At 39.1% G+C, this 22,936-nt stretch overlaps 1 protein-coding gene across 5 annotated transcripts in view; it reads left to right on the top strand.

The window, feature by feature from the left end:
• LRP1B (LDL receptor related protein 1B) overlaps nt 1–22,936 on the top strand; it is a 1,078,540-nt gene that overhangs the window by 605,020 nt on the left and 450,584 nt on the right. For all 5 annotated transcript variants that reach the window (XM_075829239.1, XM_075829241.1, XM_075829238.1 and 2 more), the window contains exons 15-17: nt 6,555–6,677; nt 8,180–8,320; nt 13,845–13,970. In XM_075829239.1, the coding sequence (XP_075685354.1) occupies nt 6,555–6,677; nt 8,180–8,320; nt 13,845–13,970 (390 nt within the window). The remainder of the gene's footprint in view (nt 1–6,554; nt 6,678–8,179; nt 8,321–13,844; nt 13,971–22,936) is intronic.

Below are 22,936 nucleotides of genomic sequence, written 5' to 3'. Positions count from 1 at the left end.
GAGGGCGAAAACATAGTTTTGTAAAATGAAAAGACATAGAGCTAAAGTAAGCACAAAATAACATGTTTTGATACAGTTCTGGTTAACACTATAGAATAATATAGCTTCAGGTTATATCAAGTTGTCCCACAAGGGGCAGTATAACTTAATTCTTTATATTTAAAGGGACAGTTCCATGTTTTGTTTTAACTTTGATTCCTTTATAGGTTCTATCCTTGATTGCTTAGCATCAAAACTACCTTATGTTTATGTATGGATGCAGTAACCATCAACTAGGGAGAATATATTTAAAGATAAAGAAAAAACTTAAAATTATTCTTTCCTGGGTCATAATTCAGAACCATGATTTGAGCAGAATTCTGAGTAGGCTACTGGGAGAACTTCCTACCAAGCCCCCTTCTACTTTACTTCTGCGTGGTGAAGGCAATTGACAACTCTCTAAATAGCACAACATTATACTGTATTTCTTGTAGAAAAACATAATATGTTATAATATGCATGGTGGCTCACTGGGGTCCTGAGTCCAAATCTAACAGAGGACAACTTCTGTGTGGAGTTCTATGTTCTCCCCATGTTTGCCTGGCTTTCCTTCCGGACTTCAAAAACATACTGGAGGGTTAGGGGTTCTCTTGGACTTTTAACATTGGGATAGACCATCAATGTTTAATCATTGGGGTCTGACCTCCAGGGCTCATGTCAACCAGCACAATAAAGAGGCTGCAGTGGTTGAATGGGACAAGGTTCAGTACTAGGCACATTCTACTATATGGAAAAGCCACTTAGGATAGTTGCCTAGAGGAAGAGGCACCCCAATTCAAAATCTAAATATATGAAAGTTTAAAGAAGCACTCCCACAAATGTTTCACCCTCGTTTGTATATGCAATTGTTTAAAAATACGGTGGTTAAAAACGTTTTTGGTCCTTCCGTTGAGTCACTTGACCCTCACTCTGTCTATGCGAATCCTACAGCGTCTGATATGTGGACCAAAGCTCAGTTTTTCTATTCATTCTTTTGAGACTTACATAGAGACACTCATAAGAATAAATAGGGAGATGGACTACAGGTCCACACAGCAAAAGCTGTAGGATTTGGCTGGTAGGAGTGGGGTGGTCGGATGGAAGGACTGAACGGAGGCTGAAAATACAGGATGAAGCACTCGGTAAGTATTTTTAACCGCCATGTCAAGGAAACCATCACATTTGCAAATATGGGGGGGGGGCAATTTGTGTGAGTGCTTCTTTATCTAACATACAAGTCATAATTCCTATGTACGAGACAATAGAAGCTATAATTCTTTAATGGGCTCTTCTGGGACTTTAATATTGATGGATTATCATTGAAAGGCTAACAATATTTGATCCGTTTTAGGTCTGAATCCTGAATTCCCCTCTAATCAGCTCAATAACCCCCACAGTTCAAATATTTAAGGCCTTTTCTAAGGATAGGCTGTAAATATTGAAGTCCAAGAATACCCCTTTTATACATATCCATATTTCCGCTTCAATTATCTTATATGGGGGAAAACCCCTCCATAATAACAAATTCTGCCATCCCCAGAATGGTGGCAAAGCTAATTTTTACAGATTGACTGAAACTGAAGTATATGAATACCATTTTTCTTATTGTCCCAGCCATGTCCTCTTTCCTTTTCCTCCTCCTTATTGTCCTGTTTCTAGATGTAAAATAACTGGCTGCAGCAAGAGCCTCCCTCCTCTGCCCCGTCTGCAGTAGGATAAAAAGCCCCATCTCTGGCTAAGCCATTCCCCTAAAAAATTCAACAGTTCAGCAAGAGACTTACCCTTGTGTTCTCTGCAGGAATATTACAAGACTGTCTAAGGGACATGCAGAAAATCCTGCAGACTGACTAACAGTTGGGGCAAATATATCTCCTGTTTTTTATTATTATTATTATTATTATTATTATTATTATTCATTTCTAGGTTAGTGCTCCTTTAAGAATAAGGGTATTATAATCTTGCTGTCTGAATAAAGCACAATATAACCAGCATTTTTGATTTATTATTATTATTATGTTTTTAACAATCATAATTGGGTAAAATCCTGAAATATTACCGCGCTATGGATAACCAGTACGTGCTATTTTGGCAGCACAGTTAAATACATGGTGTAAATTAGGCAAGCCATCTTTTTCCCCCTTAGGCTCCGATATTAGCACATATAGCCATCTGCTTCCTGGAAAGTGTTGTTCTTGTTGAGCTCCACCGCTGATTCTAATACTGGCTTTGCAGCTGCTGTTTGTGTTCCATTATTTTGCTATAGATTACTCATTCACGTAGTACCAGAAGCAGCTAGTCCGGGTGCTATTTACAATATGGAGGCTGTAATGAAACATCTGATACTGCAACGATAATTCCGCAATCGGCCACAATATCTCTTACAGTTATCTTCTGTAATTATCGCGCTCTATTGTTTACAAAATAGGCTGGTTGTTTATACACCACGATCATGAAAAGACGCCGTTACGCCGGATATTGTGTGTGTTGTGTGACTTCGAACCAGCCAAAGTCATCCATTTTCTTGCCAGTGGATATTAAAATAATAATCCGATGTTGTCAGAAAATATTATAAAAGCTTATGAAGCTTTAAACCTCCTTTTTGATTAAATTTGCGAATTCGGGACGACTGTTTTGGCTTTATGGCAAACGTACTTTTAAATCAATGATTGTATGATGAAATGTATTATTACCCCATAACGTCTTCTGTTAGTGAAAATGACTGGCCAGCCGTACTGTATACTTAATATAATATCAGGACTATAAGCGTGGACGACTCGGAAATTAATGTATAAACCCTACATATTAGAGAAGCAAAAATCTTCACACAAGTATATGCAAAAATATACAAAATTCTATATTGAGTGTATATAATTGAATAGCCATGTTTCAAAAATTATTTAAATGGTGACAGAAGACGTATGGAAAGAAACAGCAAGAACACGCTGTAAAAGATGTATCAAAACCGGTGCAAAGGAAAGTAGTTGTCCATGGTAGGTTAGAGGGTGCCCACTACCTCCCTAAAAGTAGCAAGCCCCCTCCTACTGTCTATTATATTGCATGTAAGGGACTGAGCTAATGAATTTTAGAATTACTGAAGGATTGTAGGGGGGGGGGGTGCTCTATGATGATCTATTGGATAGCAAAGGATGTATCTATGTTTGCTTGAACAGGTTTCCTCTTCTGTCTATGTTCTCCCTTGGGTCCTGTGATACAGATCCCAGAAGGCCCAGCCAAGTAGGATCTCTAATTCTAAGTGTAGCAACTCATTAATAAAAACACAAAAAATATAATGGTTCAATGAATTTAAAAAAAAAAATATCAAGCTTTTGCGAAACGATAAAATTTGTGGATTATAGAGGCCACACAACACGGAAAACAAGGCACATGTGCACATCATATTAGTAGGGAGATGGTGGATAAGTAATTGAATAGCTGGAGAGAAAAATCACAATTTGATTATCTAATGCAATGAGGCAACAAATTGAATGAGATAGGAAGAAAAAGTGTCATTTAGTCCTTATTCACACAAGCGTTTTTTTTCACGGATACCACACGGACCCATAAAAGTTTATGGACCCATGCTAGATCTATGCATATCTCTGATTTCAAATGTGGAATGCCTTTTTCAGATGATGTATCCCTAAAAGTGGATCGGCCCATGCTAGTCATTCGTATGCCTCCAATTTCATATACGTTATAGCGTATTTTGGAGGAATGTTGGAGTAATGATCCTAAGGGAGAATTACTTTGTAAAATGGTACTATACGGAAGCACCATATGGCGGCACACAAAATACCTACAGCTACATAGTATGGAGTGATGGTAATCCCGTATTCCTCCGAAGATGCTACATTGATCTAATGTGTGCATGAGGCCTAAGGCGGTGTTCACAGGTGCCTTTTTTTTTTAATGAAATGATAGGAAAACTCCTCAACACACACAGCACCTGCGAACACAGCCGAACAAGAAAATAAAAAAGACACTTGGAAACTTTTTGTACTCGGACGAGACTGGAAAAGTTCTGCTCTTACTGTACACAATTTGTCCTTTTCTTCTTGGAAATATTTTTTTTCTTTTAATTGGATGCAGATGTAAAAATGCTTGCATTTTTTTTATTTTCTGTAATGTAAAATATTGAATTGTTAATTCAGCTGTACATATTTGCATAGTGTAGAAAATCAGAGGCTTCATTCCAAGGTCGCGTACTCAGCATGGTCTATAGAGGAAGCCTTTTCATAGTCCTGCTATCTGTGTATTACTGAGTGATATCACTTTTTATACGCTTGAAAACATGATGTAACCTTGATTAGCTCCAGGTCCAACGACGGTAAAGAGCTTTGTGTGGAGTCATCTTTTCCTGCTCGCTCCCAGCTCTAATCATTTATAAACCTTCAGTAAACACCCCAAATTGCATTTGTGCTTCAAAGTGATAAAATTCTCCACCTCATCGTTTCCAGGCCGAGGCGTGAAGACCGCAACCTCTCTTGATAATTTGCCCACATAAATTAAATATTTATGGCCGGCAGTATGTTTTAAATTGCTCTTATTCCATTTTATTATTGTCTGCAAATTTTCCTCGAGGCCCGAATTTTAACTACAAGCATGTTATTGCATCTATATTTCACCCAATTTTCTTGGCAATGACACGTCCGGTGTTTTTTGTGTTTGTCACATGTGAAAAATAAAATGAAATATTATTTTCTTAAATATAATCTATGGAGTCTAAAATTATATAGGACGGGCTGCAAAAATTTTTAGGTAAACTTCAAGTTATTATTTCCTGGTATTTTATATTGCACCCACACTGCAATACTGTATAGAACAAGAGGCTTAACTTGAAGCTCCTCCCAATGCAAAATCGGTTACAGACCCCACCTACTAAGTGGCGTTTATAATACTGGTGTCTTCCTATGTGTCAACGGTTATGTGTCGACTGCTGCCTCTGCACCCCCTATATCTATGCCCTGTACAGAACCTAGGATTTCAATCGGTGGTGCAGGTACCCAGAGTCATAGCTACAATAGGCTTTCTTTCAACTAAGGAAAATATTCAGGTAATAGCCCTAGTCATGTATCTAAATTACATGTCCAAGGCAGAGTGACTTTTGGCTCCCCGCCTGGCACCCAGCACCTGGGTCACATGCACTGCCAGCTCCGTCCCTTGCTCCACTCTTGCATTTACACTTTGAATATGTCTCTCGGGGGTACATGCACTGTCCTCATGTTGTACTTTTACTAGTTAGAACACAGTGTATGATTATATCATTGTGGGTACTTTTTGGGGTACATAGGTTTCTTGGCCAAGAAACATTGGTAAAAATAATGCACAAACCTGGCGGATCTATTTTGCCATATCTAGTAATAGCAAATAAAAAAAAAGGTAAAAATATATTAGCTGTTCACACAGGACAGTTTTGACCACATTTTTTTCAATCCTTTTTCCTTTTTCCTGTATCTTAAAGAGTCTCTGTCACCAGATTATAAGTGTCCTATCTCCTACATAATCTGATCGGCACTGTAATGTAGATAACAGCAGTGGTTTTTATTTTGAAAAATTATAATTTTTGACCAAGTTATAAACAATTTTAGATTTATGCTAATTCGTTTCTTAATAGACAACTGGGCGTGTTTTTACTTTTTACCAACTGGGCGTTATAAAGAGAAGTGTATGACGCTGACCAATCAGTGACCAATCAGTGACCAATCAGCGTCATACACTTCTCATTGTCACAGTGTGATTGTGCAGTGAAAGAAGCCGGGCTGGAACAATGAGAAGTGTATGACGCTGATTGGTCACTGATTGGTCACTGATTGGTCAGCGTCATACACTCCTCTGTACAACGCCCAGTTGGTAAAAAGTAAAAACACGCCCAGTTGTCTATTAAGAAACGAATTAGCATAAATCTAAAATTGTTTATAACTTGGTCAAAAATGATTGTTTTTCAAAATAAAAACCACTGCTGTTATCTACATTACAGCACCAATCACATTATGTAGGAGATAGTGCACTTATAATCTGGTGATCTTGGGCTTCCGACCACTGGGACTCCCACGATCACTAGGACGAGGGACTGGGCTTCCTTGGCCGCTGAAGGGAGTTGTATGGACCAGTTGCCAAACATGTATGGTGCCGCTCTAAAAAATATTGTTCATGACTATAATACCCCCTCACTTGTTTTCTCTTTATTTTGTCTAATCCTAGAAATTCCTTTTGTTTTTTTATTGTATTATTATCATTTAATCACATAGTGGCAAAGCACTTTTTTTTTTTAAAGTCATGAAAATCTTGCAGTTTTTGGGTAAATAATAGGCTGTAATAATTGCTGTCCTTGGGATGTATTTTAAAAATGTTGAATGGTATAAACATTTACTCAGAAGGGGCAAACTGTTCCTGATTTTTTTCTTTTTTTCTTATTTATTTGTTTTCTAGTCAGCGCAGCCTGCAGTGTTTAAGCAACCAGACAGATGATTTGTCATGTCTGTAGTGAATGTAATGTCACATTATTGGACGCTAAGGTGTATGTTTTCTGACTGCAGGTGACAACGCTTGCCGGATAAACAATGGGGGCTGTGGTACACTTTGCCTTGCCATTCCTGGAGGGAGAGTTTGTGGTTGTGCTGATATCCAGCACTTGGCTGAAAACAATTCAACTTGTGTGTGTAAGGCTCCATCAAAGACTTCTTTGTTTTCTTCTTTACATCTGCATTGTAAGACAGCATGAATTCACTCACGAGCATGCACAACTTTCACATAGAAATATGCCTTAAGGAATCAACAAAAAGTTTACAGTACAGCATGCAAGCGGAATAATGTTTTTTTTTAAATAAATAAATGTGTGTGGGTATATATATATATATATATATATATATATATATATATATATATATATATAAGACAGAACTTGAGATCCTGAAAATTATAATTCTTGCCGTTGAGCAACATTTTAGTTTCTATATTGTCAACTATTTCTATATTTGCAGCTATTTATGTGACATTACGACCATGTGGTGTACCTTATATTCGGAGGCTGATGTCCCTTGTGTTGGCAATTCATTTTAAGATTATTTCATAATGTATTTCGGACAGAGGGCCCGTCCTCTCTCCTGATTGTGTGTTTTAGTAAATACTTGTATTCCCCATGAAATAACTATGCTGGGGCACCTTTTCTTAGAACTTTGCATTGTGCCGTTTCTCTGTTATTCCTCCTGGAAATATATTTATAATTTGACAACTGGGTGTTACCTTTGCACTTATCAATAGGGTGTGTTAATACAGAATCTGACACTTTCATCTCTGATTGGACAGCACTTTAGGAATACTATCCATTGAGAAGAGAAATTGTGACACAAAGTTTTCAATTTATAAATTTCTAGGAAGAACAACAGTGGAACTGTACAATGCAGAGTTCTAAGAAAAGATGCTTCAGAATTGGTATCTATGTAGAATGCAAGAATTTTCAAAAACAGAAATATCATTAGAGCCGTTTTGTCTCCCCTGAAGATAAGCTCCACATTTGGATAACCCTTCAGAACAGCTTAGATTTACATAAAATCTACTTTGCAAATTCTTTACTTTTTATGTGCTGAATGTGAATTTGCATCCATGGCTAATCTCAAAATGTTTCTGGTTCCCTGGTACCAGAGAGCAGTGCATTGTGGGAGCTCATATTACAGTCACAAGGTTAGAGCGAAGCTCTTAGATCTCATGACTGTCTGCGGAGTCTATAAAAAAAACTGTGTCTATAAATGGAATTTCCAAGAAGCAACCAGTAGAATTTTTACTTTTTCTTTTGATGTGAACGGAATATATAGTAACGCAAAAGCAGAAAGCTAAAGTATTTGCAAACTTTTTGAATTCTTAAAGTGTGAAGTGTTTTAAAAACTAGGGATACAATTAAATTGACAGTATAAACATTAGAGGGGATTCATTTAAACACATAAATAATAATAAATACATATGAATTTACCTTTATGAAATTTACATATAGATATATTACATATATATTACATATAGAGATCATCTGAAAGGTCCACATTCTCTATTAAAGCATGCAGGCTTATCTTATTTAAATCTACTTATATTGCACCAATTTAACACATTAACAAAATGCTTATAATACAACCCAATGTAACCCTTTTTTTCCATTGTTCTTGACCTTTAGTTAACAGTGATGAAATATTGCCAAAGTTGTGTAATTTGGAAGAATTTCAATGTAAAAACCAGCACTGTATCCAAGAAGGCTGGAAATGTGATGGAGAAGATGACTGCCTAGATGGGAGCGATGAAGACGTCAGAGCTTGCTGTAAGTCTTTGTGATGTTTAACTTCTCTATAAATCTATTTACGTATGAAAGTATTTTCTAAAGTGCATTCCTGTAAGTGGCTTAGGTTCATAGATGATGTACTTAACAGTATTTTCTTCTTCTTTTTTTAAAATAAACTATAAACTATATGGAGTTGGTTATATCCAGAATATTCTTTTGTCTAAAGACAGAGAATCGATGATGGGCAAAAATATATATATATTTTTTTAAATATCCTTTTTATTATCAGTTTTCACATTTTCTTACAAACATTTCACGTAAGAGTTGCATCATGAGTGCGCAGCACTCAACTGTCATGGGATTAACTTTTAAATTAAATTCAACATAACATATAAACACACCAACATAGAAACATGGCATAATTGTCGATCTTCAGATGGACCAAACAAACATGACTCCCCCAACTCCAACACCACCTAGATCATCAATGAGTTTCCACTCATCCTTTCTCCCCCTGCTGGTTCACAGTTGCATCCTCCCTAAAATGCCTGCCAAGAGCTGCGTGCAGTACCACTTTGTGTACTGGAAAGGCCTAACAATTTCCGCTATTTCGGCTGTTGTACATTGCGTTTCTATAAATACTTGCCACTTATCAAATAGCTTCTTGGTTCCCATTTCCTTCCGCCTTTCCACCTCCACCCTCTCAAGAACCAATAACTGTTTCAGCCGTGACACAATCAATTCTAACCCCGGCGTGTCTGCCTCTAACCAGTGACTCAGGAGGCATCTCAAAGCTACCAGTAAAATCGTGTGCACCAACACGGGAGGTGATCTTACTCCTCGAGCACCCTCTTCCTCTGGCGGCCGCGCCTGATGGAATAGTAGCGCTTGAGGCGTCATTGGGAGATTCGTTTTCCAATGGTCCTTAATATATTTCTGTACCATCCCCCAAAATCGTTTCGTATGTACACACCCCCACACTCCATGCCACAAATTCGTCAGTGGTGTATTGCACTTGGGACAACTTGTAATGCGATCAGGGAAAGATTGTGAGGGCAAGATATTAAAGCCATATATAGCTGCATGCATCAACTTGAAATAGGTTTCCCTCCAGCTCTCATTTATCACACTCTTCCGTACCGTCTCCCAACCCCCCAGTATGGTCTCTCCTATATCTGGATCCTGAGTCCACCGTTCCCAGCTTTTAAAACTAATCCTTAATTGCGGACAAACAAAACCCTCTCTCAATGCTCTATACATTCCTGAAATGGTCGCCCGCCCAGTTGTTGGACCTATGACCTCATCCAGAGTGTGCGTAGTAGCTTGCTTACTCAAATCCCTGAGCCTGGAGGTACAAAATGTTCGTACCTGAAGTACTTGCAAAAAATTGACTCTATCTACTATGGGTCTGAGTTTAGCGGTGATTTCCTCCCCAGTTAACCACCTCTTTTCCTCTGTATGCATAAGATCCCCTGTGCTACCAATGCCTACCCTCCCCCATGAGGCAATTCCGTCCCCCTTGTCCATTCCCGGTAAAAAGACCGGATGACCGCTCAACGGCATATACTTCGATACCAGGTGGGGTAACCCAAACTGCTTACGTACCACTTTCCAAGCTAGAACTGTATCTCTCAATACAATGGAGGTTTTCAAAAATATTTTTAGGACCTGCTTTAAAAAAGTAATCTCCGCACCAATAACTGGAAGCCCTGTTCTATCTGGAGTCTCACAATCCATGAAATACCTATAAAGTCAAATAGGCTTCAATGGAAGATGAGTGAAGAATTGTGGTTGTAGCTCCTAAATGTTAACTCACTATACAAAGAAATCAGAAATAAATTGGGCTTCTCAACATTTACAGCTCATACATCAACTGGTATAGTTCTTATTTGAAGAAACTGCATATGAATTGCATTGATGAGATCTAACAAAAGTCTGTGTATAAGTCAAATTTTACTTCATTACCCTTACTATAACAGAACTAGGAAGACAGTGGCTCCATTAATACGACTATCTGAATTACCACCTTCCATATCTCAAACTTGCTCCTAAAAAAAATAAATCTAGGGGAACCGGGTGCAATGAGACTTATTACAATCTAGTCACAACAATGTTAATATTATATATCCAAGGTGACCTCTACCGAACTCTCCTGTTTGTTGAAAGTTGTATATTATCTGCTTTAATTATCTGTAGTCAGCATTGCTTAAGGTCAAGTAGATCATAAACAAAGATTCAGGGACACATAATTCCAGAAGCAATGAAAATTAATGAGAGAGATTTACTATATTCATGCTAATTGTTCTGTACAAAAGTCTGGATTCTCAATTGTTGTTAAAATTATTAGAGAATTGTAGAAAATCACAGAAGACATTGTATTAGAAGAACACTTGCAGTACAGCTGCTATCTTTTCCAGTGTCAACATTTTTGACTCTGTTATGCAAAAATTCTTAAATCAATATGAAATATTTTTATTTTTTTATTTTTTTTTAGATCCAGCCTAATATACAAGCCAGAGATAATGGCTGGGAACCAGGCTCCGCTTAGAAATTTTAGCACTCATTAGTTAAACGGCTATAACTTTTTTATGTGTTGTGCTAGCAACGTGGTTATTGCAAAGTTTTTTTTCATGACCAATACAGGTTTCTTTTCTTAGGATTTTTATACGCATACTTTTTTTTTTTTAGCATTTTTAGGCCTATAATTTGAAAAAAAAAACCACATTATTCTTCTACTTTTTAGCATATTTTATCTGGTAATGATATAGTGATACCCTCATATAGACTTTTTTTTTTAATTTGTGATCATCATTGTCTACTGTGAATTTTGATATGTGTCTATTATAGGGTAATTTGGTCAGGGCTAGCGTTACGACAATGATTGGCGGGCCCCAGATACAGGGGGTATCGACCCTGATATAATGACTATAATCCCCATTAGCGCTCTGCTGGGTCCAGTGAGACCCAGCAGCAGCTTCCTACTATCGGCATCATGTGACCTGTCACATTATTACTGGGACCAATAACTGCAAATGCCTGTATTCTGTACACAGCGCACATTGAGCGCTGTGCATATGAGTACAGACAAGGCAAAAGAAGTGTAAACCATTTATGTCTTCTCTCCATGGTCCCTGGCAGTCTCTGACTTCCGGGAACCCGACATTCAGCTGCCCAATCGTTTGGGTAGCAAGCTTAAACCCACATTGTGTATATACAGTGGGTGGTCCTTAACCAGTTAGCATTTTAGTCCATCCACAGATGTTACATATTGCATGGTCTTTAGACTATTTAATAAGAGGGGTTTCCTGGGATTACCCCAATGACTTCGAGACTGCCTAAAACAGTACAATAATAGATAACCACCTTTAAAAGATGTTCTGTTCTGTTCATGTTTACTTTGGAGATCTAATTTACAATATGTTGTCCACCGGGACAAGACGTCACAAGTGGCCAATCATGATCTATCGCATTGACATCGCTATGGATGACATGTGATCGCGTCTACCCATGGCTGGCAAGACATGACAGGGTTGACACATGACTATGCTTGTTATTTAGCTGTTTTAGAAAGCTTCTTAAAAACAGCAGCCTCTATATATGAAAATGATTCTCAGAACTGAGTCACTACATGGACTATATTGGAATACTCAGTGTTTATATGCTATATATGTTACCAATGTTTGACCACCAGTATCCCCGCCAATTACTAGACCAAAGTGGTAGTGGCACTAGGAAAGCAGAAAGCCACTTTGTGTCCTGTTGGCTCCGCACAACTTTCTTCAGAAGCCACCATCATATTCATTGATCAACCATGCAGCCGCTCAGAAAAGGGAAAGAGACAACGTGGCACAGCGCTTTCCTGGCACCGCTGCCACCTTGTGCTAGCAATATGCTACCAATGTCTGTCCTGAGACAACCCTTTTGATATGTGAGAATATAACTTACATTTTCCAAAATGTTCATCTTTATATAGCAACAATATTTTCCGCAATTCTTAACAATTTGATAAATAGCAAACAAGTAAAATGACAAGTAATTAAAAACAAATGAACAAAAACTTAAACAAAAGAAAATAAAGTTAAGTGACATAAGCCTCCTTTAAAGATATGATATTTCTAGGCACCTTAAAGAGGCTCTGTCACCAGATTTTGCAACCCCTATCTGCTATTGCAGCAGATAGGCGCTGCAATGTAGATTACAGTAACGTTTTTATTTTAAAAAAACGAGCATTTTTGGCCAAGTTATGACCATTTTTGTAGTTATGCAAATGAGGCTTGCAAAAGTCCAAGTGGGTGTGTTTAAAAGTAAAAGTCCAAGTGGGCGTGTATTATGTGCGTACATCGGGGCGTTTTTAATACTTTCACTAGCTGGGCGCTCTGATGAGAAGTAACATCCTCTTCTCTTCAGAACGCCCAGCTTGTGACAGTGCAGATCTGTGACGTCACTCACAGGTCCTGCATCGTGACGGCCACATCGGCACCAGAGGCTACAGTTGATTCTGCAGCAGCATCAGCGTTTGCAGGTAAGTCGATCTTACCTGCAAACGCTGATGCTGCTGCAGAATCAACTGTAGCCTCTGCTGCCGATGTGGCCGTCACGATGCAGGACCTGTGAGTGACGTCACAGATCTGCACTGTCACAAGCTGGGCGTTCTGAAGAGAAGAGGATGTTACTTCTCTTCACAGCGCCCAGCTAGTAAAAGTATTAAAAACGCCCCGATGTACGCACCTAATACACGCCCACTTGGACTTTTACTTTTAAACACACCCACTTGGACTTTTGCAAGCCTCATTTGCATAATTACAAAAATGGTCATAACTTGGCCAAAAATGCTCGTTTTTTAAAAATAAAAACGTTACTGTAATCTACATTGCAGCGCCTATCTGCTGCAATAGCAGATAGGGGTTGCAAAATCTGGTGACAGAGCCTCTTTTTAAAACTGAGATTGTTAGGAGCAATTCTATTCCTCCAGGGCAGTGATTTCCAAAGAATGGGTGCAGCACGGGAGAAGTCCTGCAGATGAGAGTCAGAGGATGCAATAAGGGAGGATGAGAGTTGTAGGTCATAGGCTGAGCGTTAATTATCTTTTGGGTATACCTTCAGTTATATCACAGTTCAGTTCCTTCTTCATTTTTCTTCTTTTAATTGCAAAGAGATTGAAATAACTCCACGTAATGATTGTTTAACTTCTATCGCCTATTCCGTAGCCTGCTCCCACTTGTGGCTTCCTTTCTGGAACATGAATCACTAAAAAGCTGATTACAATTTCGTTGTTAACAATATATGAATTATGAAGCATTGTTTCTGGAATTAAAGCTTATCTCGCTGTTGACAAATGACTTGGTACCATTCATTTTCTTTTGAACAAAATACCATTAAAAACTAATTTAGTTCTTTATTCATCTGTTAAAAAAAATAAATGCTATATGACACGCTCCTTCATTGTGCTATTATTCCAGCACCCCATTTACATGCATTATACTGGACTCATTTACAGGCAGTGCTTGTCGCTGAGAACTCACTTGCCTCGAGTGTTTTAAATTGCTTCTTCATGTTTTCCTAGTGAACCACAGCTGTCCGGGAGACCAATTTAAGTGCCAAAGTAACCGCTGTATTCCCAAGAGGTGGATTTGTGATGGAGCAAATGATTGTGGCAATAATGAAGATGAATCTAATGAGACCTGCTCAGGTAAGCCCCCAGTGACCAACTTCATAAAAATGCTGCTTGTCACACTCAACAAGCATTGATGATAAGATTATTACTTGTCTTACATTGGCCCTAAATTACAAAAAAAAATAATAATTAAAACTGGAAAAATTAGTTGTCTTTTGGGTAAAGTCTTATTGAGATGTTTCCGAGTTATATTGGTAGACGAGGGCATATGGGGGGCTGGCATGGCAGACAACAAGCCTCTCAGTCTTGACCAGGTTATGTAGATACAGAGCGTAAATGAAAGAAAGTCTTGTGTCGCCGCTGAACAGAGCCGTAACTTGAAGCTTCTGGGCCCCTTTATAAAATCTGTAACGGCCCACATCTACTATGTGCCCTTTATAATACTGGATACTTCTTATATGGCAGAGGGGCATTTTGGCTCCAACAGGCCACTAGGATCCAGGTGTGACTGCTGGCGTTTCACCCCTTATAGTTACGCCTCTGTCGTTGACATATGAGTGACAACCAATAATGGCAACCGTTACAGTGTTTTTGTCGGCCCACTGCTTTTCATGGTCCCTGAATGGCATACACGTACTGTATCTATCCTACTGTTCTGTCTATGTAAGTGTCAATATTCACTCTACCATCCTATCTTGAATCTAAATAAAGAGTGTTTGATACTGTGTTGCAATATAACTAGGTAAGGAGGATAGAGAGAAAGTAAAATTTAAAGCACACTGATAAAAAAACAAAAAAAAAACACAATCCATCCTCAGGCGGCTCGATACGGGTGTTAGATGTAGCTCTGCCAGAAGAGTTTGGGTAATTTTTATTCTCTCCGATGCTTTTTGCCTGTGCACATTTTCACTATCCCTGCTTGTTGAATGGGTGTGCTCTGTACTTTTTGCCAATTAGATATCCCCTCGCTGCTGCCTCTCCTCCCACAACATGAGTCACACACAATCACTGAAAGCACTGCAGCTGCATCCCCCTCCTACTCCCTGCTGCCAGTCTTCTATTTATTGATTTTTAGTAGACAGATATTTTGGTGAGTGACGAAGTTTCTTAACATTTACAAAGAGCCAGTAGATGACAATTTGACTTAATAATATATATTATGATGTTCCCCATATTCCCATGTATTACTAATTTATACAAAACAACATACACAGTTAGGTATACATAAAATAGCAAAATTAACACATGGACTCCACTTTTATCAAAATAAGAGTTTAATAGAGAATAAAATAGTAGAAGGACTTTTTTTTAACATAAATTCTACACGCTATTGGGGGGTTCCTCTTGGAATGGTCTTTGAGCCACCACAAATGTAAAAATAATTTTGACTTCTACAGTTTCCAAATGTCTGATTTTTACTTCCAAAATAATATGGAAGCAGCTTCCTCCATATGAGCTTGATCGTACTTGTGTATATTTTACCTTCGCCTTTCAAGTCTTCAAAGCATTTGATCATGAAAACTTATTTTTCCCGGCAGCACAAAATAAATACTAGCTGTATAGCGGCTTCCCAGAGATCGCTCTAATCGTTCTTATCGGTGCTGGCAGTGATCATGGCGAGCCGTACTCCTCTGAAACACACAACCTCCAATGTTCTTCTTTGTTAGACAGTGTCACCCTCACGCAGAGGTTTTGATTAAATACAGATATAGTTTTGAAAGACTTAAAAGACAACTTGCTGCCTTTAAAGGACCCATGTACAGTACAGTAGGGCAGAGGGGGCAGGTGGTCAATCACCATGTAAAAAAAGAAGCACATTCTCTGCACAAATCTCCACTGATGACATAAACCTCTTATTCATGTACAGCCTTCCCTTGATTTGGACACTAAGTAAAGGTACTGTATCTTTTAGAATCCCATAAAGGGTTAATACAAAAGGTGAACAGAGCTCTCACATCACAACCCTTTTTTCGGAAGTAGCGCTGGACATTTCTCAACTATGGTTAAAGGGGCTTTAGAGTGAATGCTCTTATGCCATCCTGTTTTAACTCTTCACGTACATCTAGTAGATTCTCCCATTTACATTTTTTTTAAGCTTATTTTTATTTATAAAGCGACACAATTTTCTGCAGTACAATTAATGGGGATTTGAACCTAAAATGTCATGGGTTTTGCCAGGTTTTACGTCATAAAACCCTATTTAATGAGCTCTGAGTTAATAGAGGGGTCCCATGTTCAGGACTCTCATCTATTAGAGTGGAGAGGAATTGAGTACTTGCTTACAGGTTCATCTTCAGATTACAGCTGACTACTAGGGGGAACTAGCAGTGGGCTACCTGGTGCTCAGCTTATTGTCACCGGTCCCCTCTAACAAATCGTTCAACCCATTTTGTCCATACAATAGTAAATATGAAGTTAGACCTGGTTTATCCTATTTTATTCCCTTACAGAAGTATTAGCATTTTTACAATTTGTAAAAGTGACCAAAAGAAAAGTGACCAAAAAAAAGTGCAGTCATTTTGGAATTGGAAACTGTTATTTACACACCTCTCTCTTTCCACTGCATCCACTTGTAAAAGGAATGATTCCTATAATTATATTCCATTAGGGATAACCTTATAATACTATTCATTAATGTCATAGGGTCCCCCAAAATCTGTAATCTGTGGGAGAACCCATCAGCAAGTGTTTTACTTCCCTGCAGCGCCCCCACAGGGGAAGTGAAGTATTAAACAATACTTGTTAAAATCAATGGGCTGTCTGTATAATGCACAATGTGACAAGTCTTTCAGAGAGACATAAGCTCTTTGTAGCCACACTCTGCTCTAGCTAATTGACAGAGGCCCAAGAGACACCCCCCACTATTAACTCAGAATGCCTTAAAATGAGTTTTCAAAACCAGGCAGCCCCTTTAAGTTGTAACCATGTGGTTCAATCAAATAAATTTTTACCCAATTGGCTTCTCTTCATTCTGAAAAGTTGAAGGTTGCCAATGAAATATAATCTGATAGAGAGAATGACAAGAGCCCTCAAAATTGATTTTAATAAGAAGCCACACAGGGTGTACACAACCTGTAATTGGATAGTAAATGATAAGGGAAGGGGAAGGTGAAGAAGTGTGTGGAGGTATAACAATGGTTAATAAAATAAGTACTTTATTAGTTTTTTATATTTTTATGTAGGTTACAAATAAACAAGCAGCAAGTATTAAATTATCGCAGAAACCCCTATTGTTCTGCAATGGAGGGAAAAAGTGTACCCTATATATTAATGTGTGCCCAACCTTACTGAACTGTAGTCATTTATTAGCGTCGGCCATGGATTGTTCTGGCATCCGTGTATAATACTGATGCTCTTAACCAATGGTTATGTAGGTAGGCCAATCTCCCTGTTATATATAATGCTTATAATGAAATTGAATGCAAGTCTGCAACCCATGTTTCCCTGTCTAGAATGAGGCAGAGAAAATCTGATGGGAGTCAAAGGGGCACAATTCTTAAACCAGACCCTTATATATTAAGTTCTCTATAACCAAAGCCTCACTTTTTAAAGTTTTACCCAGTTAATGATTTATTACATACCACTGGGTAACCTTTTTGGGGACATACTGTAATGACGGGGTAGGGAGACAGACAGGTGAGCCCTAATCTACCCGCCACTCAGTCCCTGCCTACTTGCACGGCCCGTCCTAGGCGACGGCGTACAACTGGGCTACGCTCAATAAGTGCACGACAGACAAACAGACAAGGGTACACAGAAGCTAAGGGAAATGGGGCAGTTGCCCACGGCAACACCGTGAGCAACAAGAGTAGTGAACGAGCGAGTCAAACCAGGAGTGTACGAGGTACCAAACGCAGAGCAGGAGAGTAGTCAGTAAAGCCAGGGTCAATTTGAAGCAGAGGTCAATAGTACTAGCAGGAACAGCAGAGCCAGGAAACCAGACAGAATCACAGGCATAGGAAGAGCAGGAAATGAAGGTATAAATAGACAGAGGGCGGGAGATAGCTCCGTCTGGCCAGGCTGTGATAGGTTCTCCCACTCCTCAGCCTCCCAGCCTGAGTGGTAGCAGATCAAGTCACTCTATCAGACCTAGGAGCAGATGCAGACTGATTAACCATGGACGTCGACACAGAAGCTGTGTCTGGCAGATCCTTTACACATACACTGTTCATTTTTGTGTGGACTTTGATCCTCGTGCAGAATGTCTGATATATTAGTTGAAATTGCGGCACAACCATTATTGTGGTGGAAAAAATCAATAGAGCTGGGTACTAAAGACGGAGTACTTTGTTGCCTTCAAGAGCGAGGAAATATAACGTTAGATGGTGTTCTTGTTGTGTTTCCTCTGCTAAATAATGATCACTTTCCATTTTCGTTTTTCTTTGCTCCTGTTGACAATAATATCTAAAGACAGTTTGTATCACCAGCATGTGACCCTTTTACATGAGAGAGTGGTGCGCGGCAGAGAGGCTTTAAATGTTACTTACCGAACATTACAGTAATAGTCTAAAGAGCTGGTAATGTGAGGATGTACTTAAAGCATCGTTATAGGATGAGCCATGGACTATTGCTCAGTGAATCAGTGTAAAACCAAAATCATTCTCAATTTAGATGACGTCATCAAAGCGAAATGGGATCAGAAAGGTCGGCCTTGAACTACAGTGATAATATTTTCTTTTTCTTTTGGATTTATTCTTTTGAAATGAAAAGTGTATACCAAGCTATTCCAGGATGCCCTTTAAATTACTGTCATCCATATGACTGTAACTCTCCAAAAAAGAATGGTTTCTCAATAGGGGCCAGTGGGTTTGCCCAGGACTCCAATTACGTAGACCCCAGGCCCCAGCCCCTTATGGACGGCCATTATTAAGCATGTGCCTGGCCATTGGAACTAGGAGATGTTCCTTAAAGTGTTTCCATATACAACCACACATATTCGCGAGCATGTAAAAGCTGCGCTTGTAGTTTGTACGTACTTTTCATAAGGCCGGTTTTCAAATGGCCATAATGCGGCCACATTTTAGCGTCAGTTTTATGTCTGCAACACCTGGGGCTCCCACGGCTTTAATGAACAGAACTAAAATATCCACAGAGTTCTATAGTGATCTAAGATTTGTACAGTAGAAACAAGAGGGGGGAAGGAGTCTGGGTAATATGGACACTAAAATGTGACCTCATTAGGGCTATCTAACAGTTTTGTGAAATAAGCCCCAAAAATGCTAAACCTCAGGGCACTTTCAGACATGGTGGAAATTTTTGCGGCAATTACGCAACTAATCTGCTAAATTTGCATTTGTGAAGTTTCATCCAGGCGTGGCTGATTTCGCAGTAGACTTGCCGCGGGTTTCAGACTTTGCATTGCTAAGGCCGGTTTCCCACGGGATGTATACACTGCATAAAAAACATGCAGCTTATCCGACCTGGAACCCGCAGGACTTTCCGCTGGGTAATTAAGCAATACTTACGCCCTCCCTCCTCTGAAGTCCGCTCCAGCCTCCTTGGATGACGTTTCAGGCCATGTGACGCTGCAGCCTGTGATTGGCTGCAGCGGTCACATGGGATACATAAATTCCATACCGCAAGATACTGCAAGGAAAAATAGCCATGTATAATACCGGTCGACTAACTCAAAAAAATTCTGAGCCTTTTTGAATTAATTGCGATCATCATTTCTGAAATTAATTACCTTCATAACCGACTTCTTACTCTGATGATAGTACATGCCTAAGAAGCTGAAATTGGTACTGAACAGACAATTAGATGCAGAAAGCTCGTAAACTCTCATTAGTAGGACATTTTTACACTATATGGTTCAGAGATGAATTTCTAAAAGTTTGTTGACATAAGCAGCAGCAGGACAGGGCTCACCGCTTCTCATGTGAGGTCGGCCTCATTCCCGAGATACGCTAAATTACAGTGTAATGTGAGCAAACACCGGAGACTTCTGCTAAAATTGTTCTTAATGCTTCCTTCTTTATATAAAAAGCTAATGGTGCATAAACAGCTATAAACTAATAATTAAACAACTCAGAATGCAAAATCTATTTCACCTGTTCTCATATGATTAATATACTACTAAATATGTTTCCCCGAGGTGTACTTGCCGGTTGATTGGTATGCTGTAGAGAAGGTTACAGGTGATAGGGATTTGCCAGAAATGTATTTACGTGCTCAAATCAAGGCTGGTTGTTGTTTTTTTTTATGGTTTATACATCTACATGTGTATCTAAATTACATAATTAAGCAGATTTATTAAAGCTGTTGTCATGGGGTCTCCTTTTTATTTTCTTTCCAGAAACAGCACCACTATTATTCATAGGCAGTGTCTGGTATTGTAGTTATTACTTGAATCTGGATAAGCTGCAATACCAGACACAGCCAATGAACAAGAGTGGCGCTCTGTTTCTGGCACCGATACTTTTTTATAATTCTGGACAACCCCTTTTTAAATCTGGAGTAATACCACCAGATTATTCGAGTCAGAAGTAGGGAATGTGCTTTGTATAGGATGGAATGCAAATGAGTAGAAAAAAAGTGGTAATGTGCATAGAGCGAGGGGTTTCATTGCATTAGTAAAGGGGAGTTTTTGTAGCAGAATCCGGCTTTAAGGGCTATGTACACCTTTAAATACACTTAGTTTTTGATTTTTAAATAAAAATGTCTATCAGTGTGTTTGGTGTAACTTTCTAATTTATTTTTATTAGAAATCATTTTTACTTTTTGAGATACAGCTGCTTTGTATCCTGTATACAGAGCAGCTGTATCTAGCGCTTAAAGAGAACCTTTCACCTACCCATACATGTCCAGCTGAGTGCAGCATGTAATGGGCAGGGCTGTACAAACCCTGGGGCGTGTTACATTTTTTTCCTATCTTCCTCCATTATTTAGATATCGGTGCTGTTATATTTGGCACCTGACACAGCATGGTGGCTTGGTGGTTATTACTGTTCTTTGCAGCACTGGGGTCCTGGGTTCAAATCCAGCCAAGGACAACATCTGTATGGAGTTTGTATATTCTCCCTTTGTTTGCATGGGTTTCCTCCGGGTACTCCGGTTTCCTCCCACACCCCAAAAACATACCGATAGGGATCTCAAATTATGAGCCCCAATGGGGACAGTAAGTGTGGATCTTTGTACAGCGCTGCAGAATATGTTGGCGCTATATAAGTAACAAAAATAAATAATAAATTACCCCCTGAACTGTCAATGGGGCATGTAATTGGCAAGGGGGCTGTGACACTGTCCAATCAGTTACGGACAGCATCACAACAAGAGCTGGAGAGAGGAGAGCCTGTGCACGCGCAGCTCGGAGCTGTGCGAGCATGCGTGCACACACTCTCGGTAGACAAGCAGAACATCTCTCTTGCGAAAGATCACACAGTCTTGTCCTTGTCTGCCGAGAGCTGAAGAGTGAGTAAGAGCATGCCCGCGCACACAGCTCCGATGCCGCTGCCGAAGATACTCCTGCCGCCATGGAGCAGAACAAGAAGAATTCACATTCTTCTTCTGGTCCGTGGTGGCGGCAGAGCTGCGACTTCGCGTGCGCACACGCTCTCCTCTCTCCAGCTTTTGCTGTGACACTGTCTGTAGCTGATTGGACAGTGTCACAGCGATGGTACATGCCCCCCTTGCCAATTACACGCCCCATTGACAGTTCAGGGCGTTATTTAAATATCGGGTGTCAGCTATAATGGCACCGATATCTAAATAACGGAGGAAGATAGGAAATTTTTTTTAAGTGCCCCAGGATTTGTACAACCCTGCCCCTTACATGCTGACACTCAACCCGTCAGTCTGACGGATCTGATGGATTCAGGTTCCAGCTCTAGATACAGCTGCTCTATATACATAATACATAAGCAGCTGTATCTCAAAGTAAAAATATTTTTTTTAATAAAAAGTAATTATAAGATGGCACCAAACACACTGATACACCTTTTTATAAAACATTTGAAAAAGTTTTCAAAGGTGTCCATAGCCTTCAAAGCAACCTTATAGTAGGAGGCTCAATTTTTGCAAAATGCCAGGGGCTGAGGATCTGTAGTACCTGTGCTGAACCCGGACATATATCTATGAAAATCAAGGAACTGACAAAAAGCTGCTACCAAGATTAAAACTATAGTCGTGGCGTCTAAGGACTCCCATTGGCCATTAGGCAAGGTAGTTCCCCAAAACCACCTTCAGAGGTTTGCGGTTGCCTTAAATTAGAGGTCAGCGAGTCCCCTCTATGAAATGTGAAAAAAGCCACAAAGCACACCTTAGGGTTAAATCCGATAAGGTATGAAACACACTCACCTATTGGGGTTTTCCTATTTAGGCATAACACTAACGTTTGCTTGACTATCCAATGGTTGCAGCTTTCCCAGCGAGGACCAGTAAACTGGACTTAGAAACAAATAAAAACAGATAAAACTTTGCAGCAAATTTTTACTCTTTTTTTTTTTCCCTATAATATATATATATTTAGTTGTTTCTGTGCAAATTAAAAATCTTGAAACTAATTCTGAATATTCCCATTACAAATCATGTGCAAAGCACCTTCCCATAATGTCTCTTGCATAAAAAACAAGAATCCGCCTGTGCGATTTTATAGCGATCACTTGTAAATTTTAAAATTAACTTGATATTGTTCGAACACAAAGGTTTCCAAACCCCATAAAGTTCTTGTTTCACATGTAAAAGCTGAATACTTGAGGAATCCTATGGAGTTTTGAAAGCCCTGGAATTAAACTGATTTCCTAAAAGGTATGATCAATTACAATGACTTCATTATATTTTTCTCTGCTACTTCAACCTATCGGCACTTGGCATGACTTCTATAAATATGGCAATTATTTTTTAATTTTAAAATGTTTAAAAAATATAGTACAATGGTGTAACCCATGTGGTTAATTCTGAGCATTCATAGTGCTTTGATTTGACATAATAAAAGCGCGTTCAGTTATGAACTGCAAAAAATTCCAAAAATGTAGCCGGTCATTTTTTAAGTAAAGGACTCTACAGTAGTTGTCCACTGGCATATTTTGACTACTCATGATGCC

The sequence above is a fragment of the Rhinoderma darwinii genome, chromosome 6 (genome assembly GCF_050947455.1).
Source record: "Rhinoderma darwinii isolate aRhiDar2 chromosome 6, aRhiDar2.hap1, whole genome shotgun sequence".
NCBI lineage: Eukaryota > Metazoa > Chordata > Amphibia > Anura > Rhinodermatidae > Rhinoderma > Rhinoderma darwinii.
The sequence above is the reverse complement of the archived record's forward strand: the minus strand, read 5'-3'. Positions and strand labels throughout refer to the sequence as shown.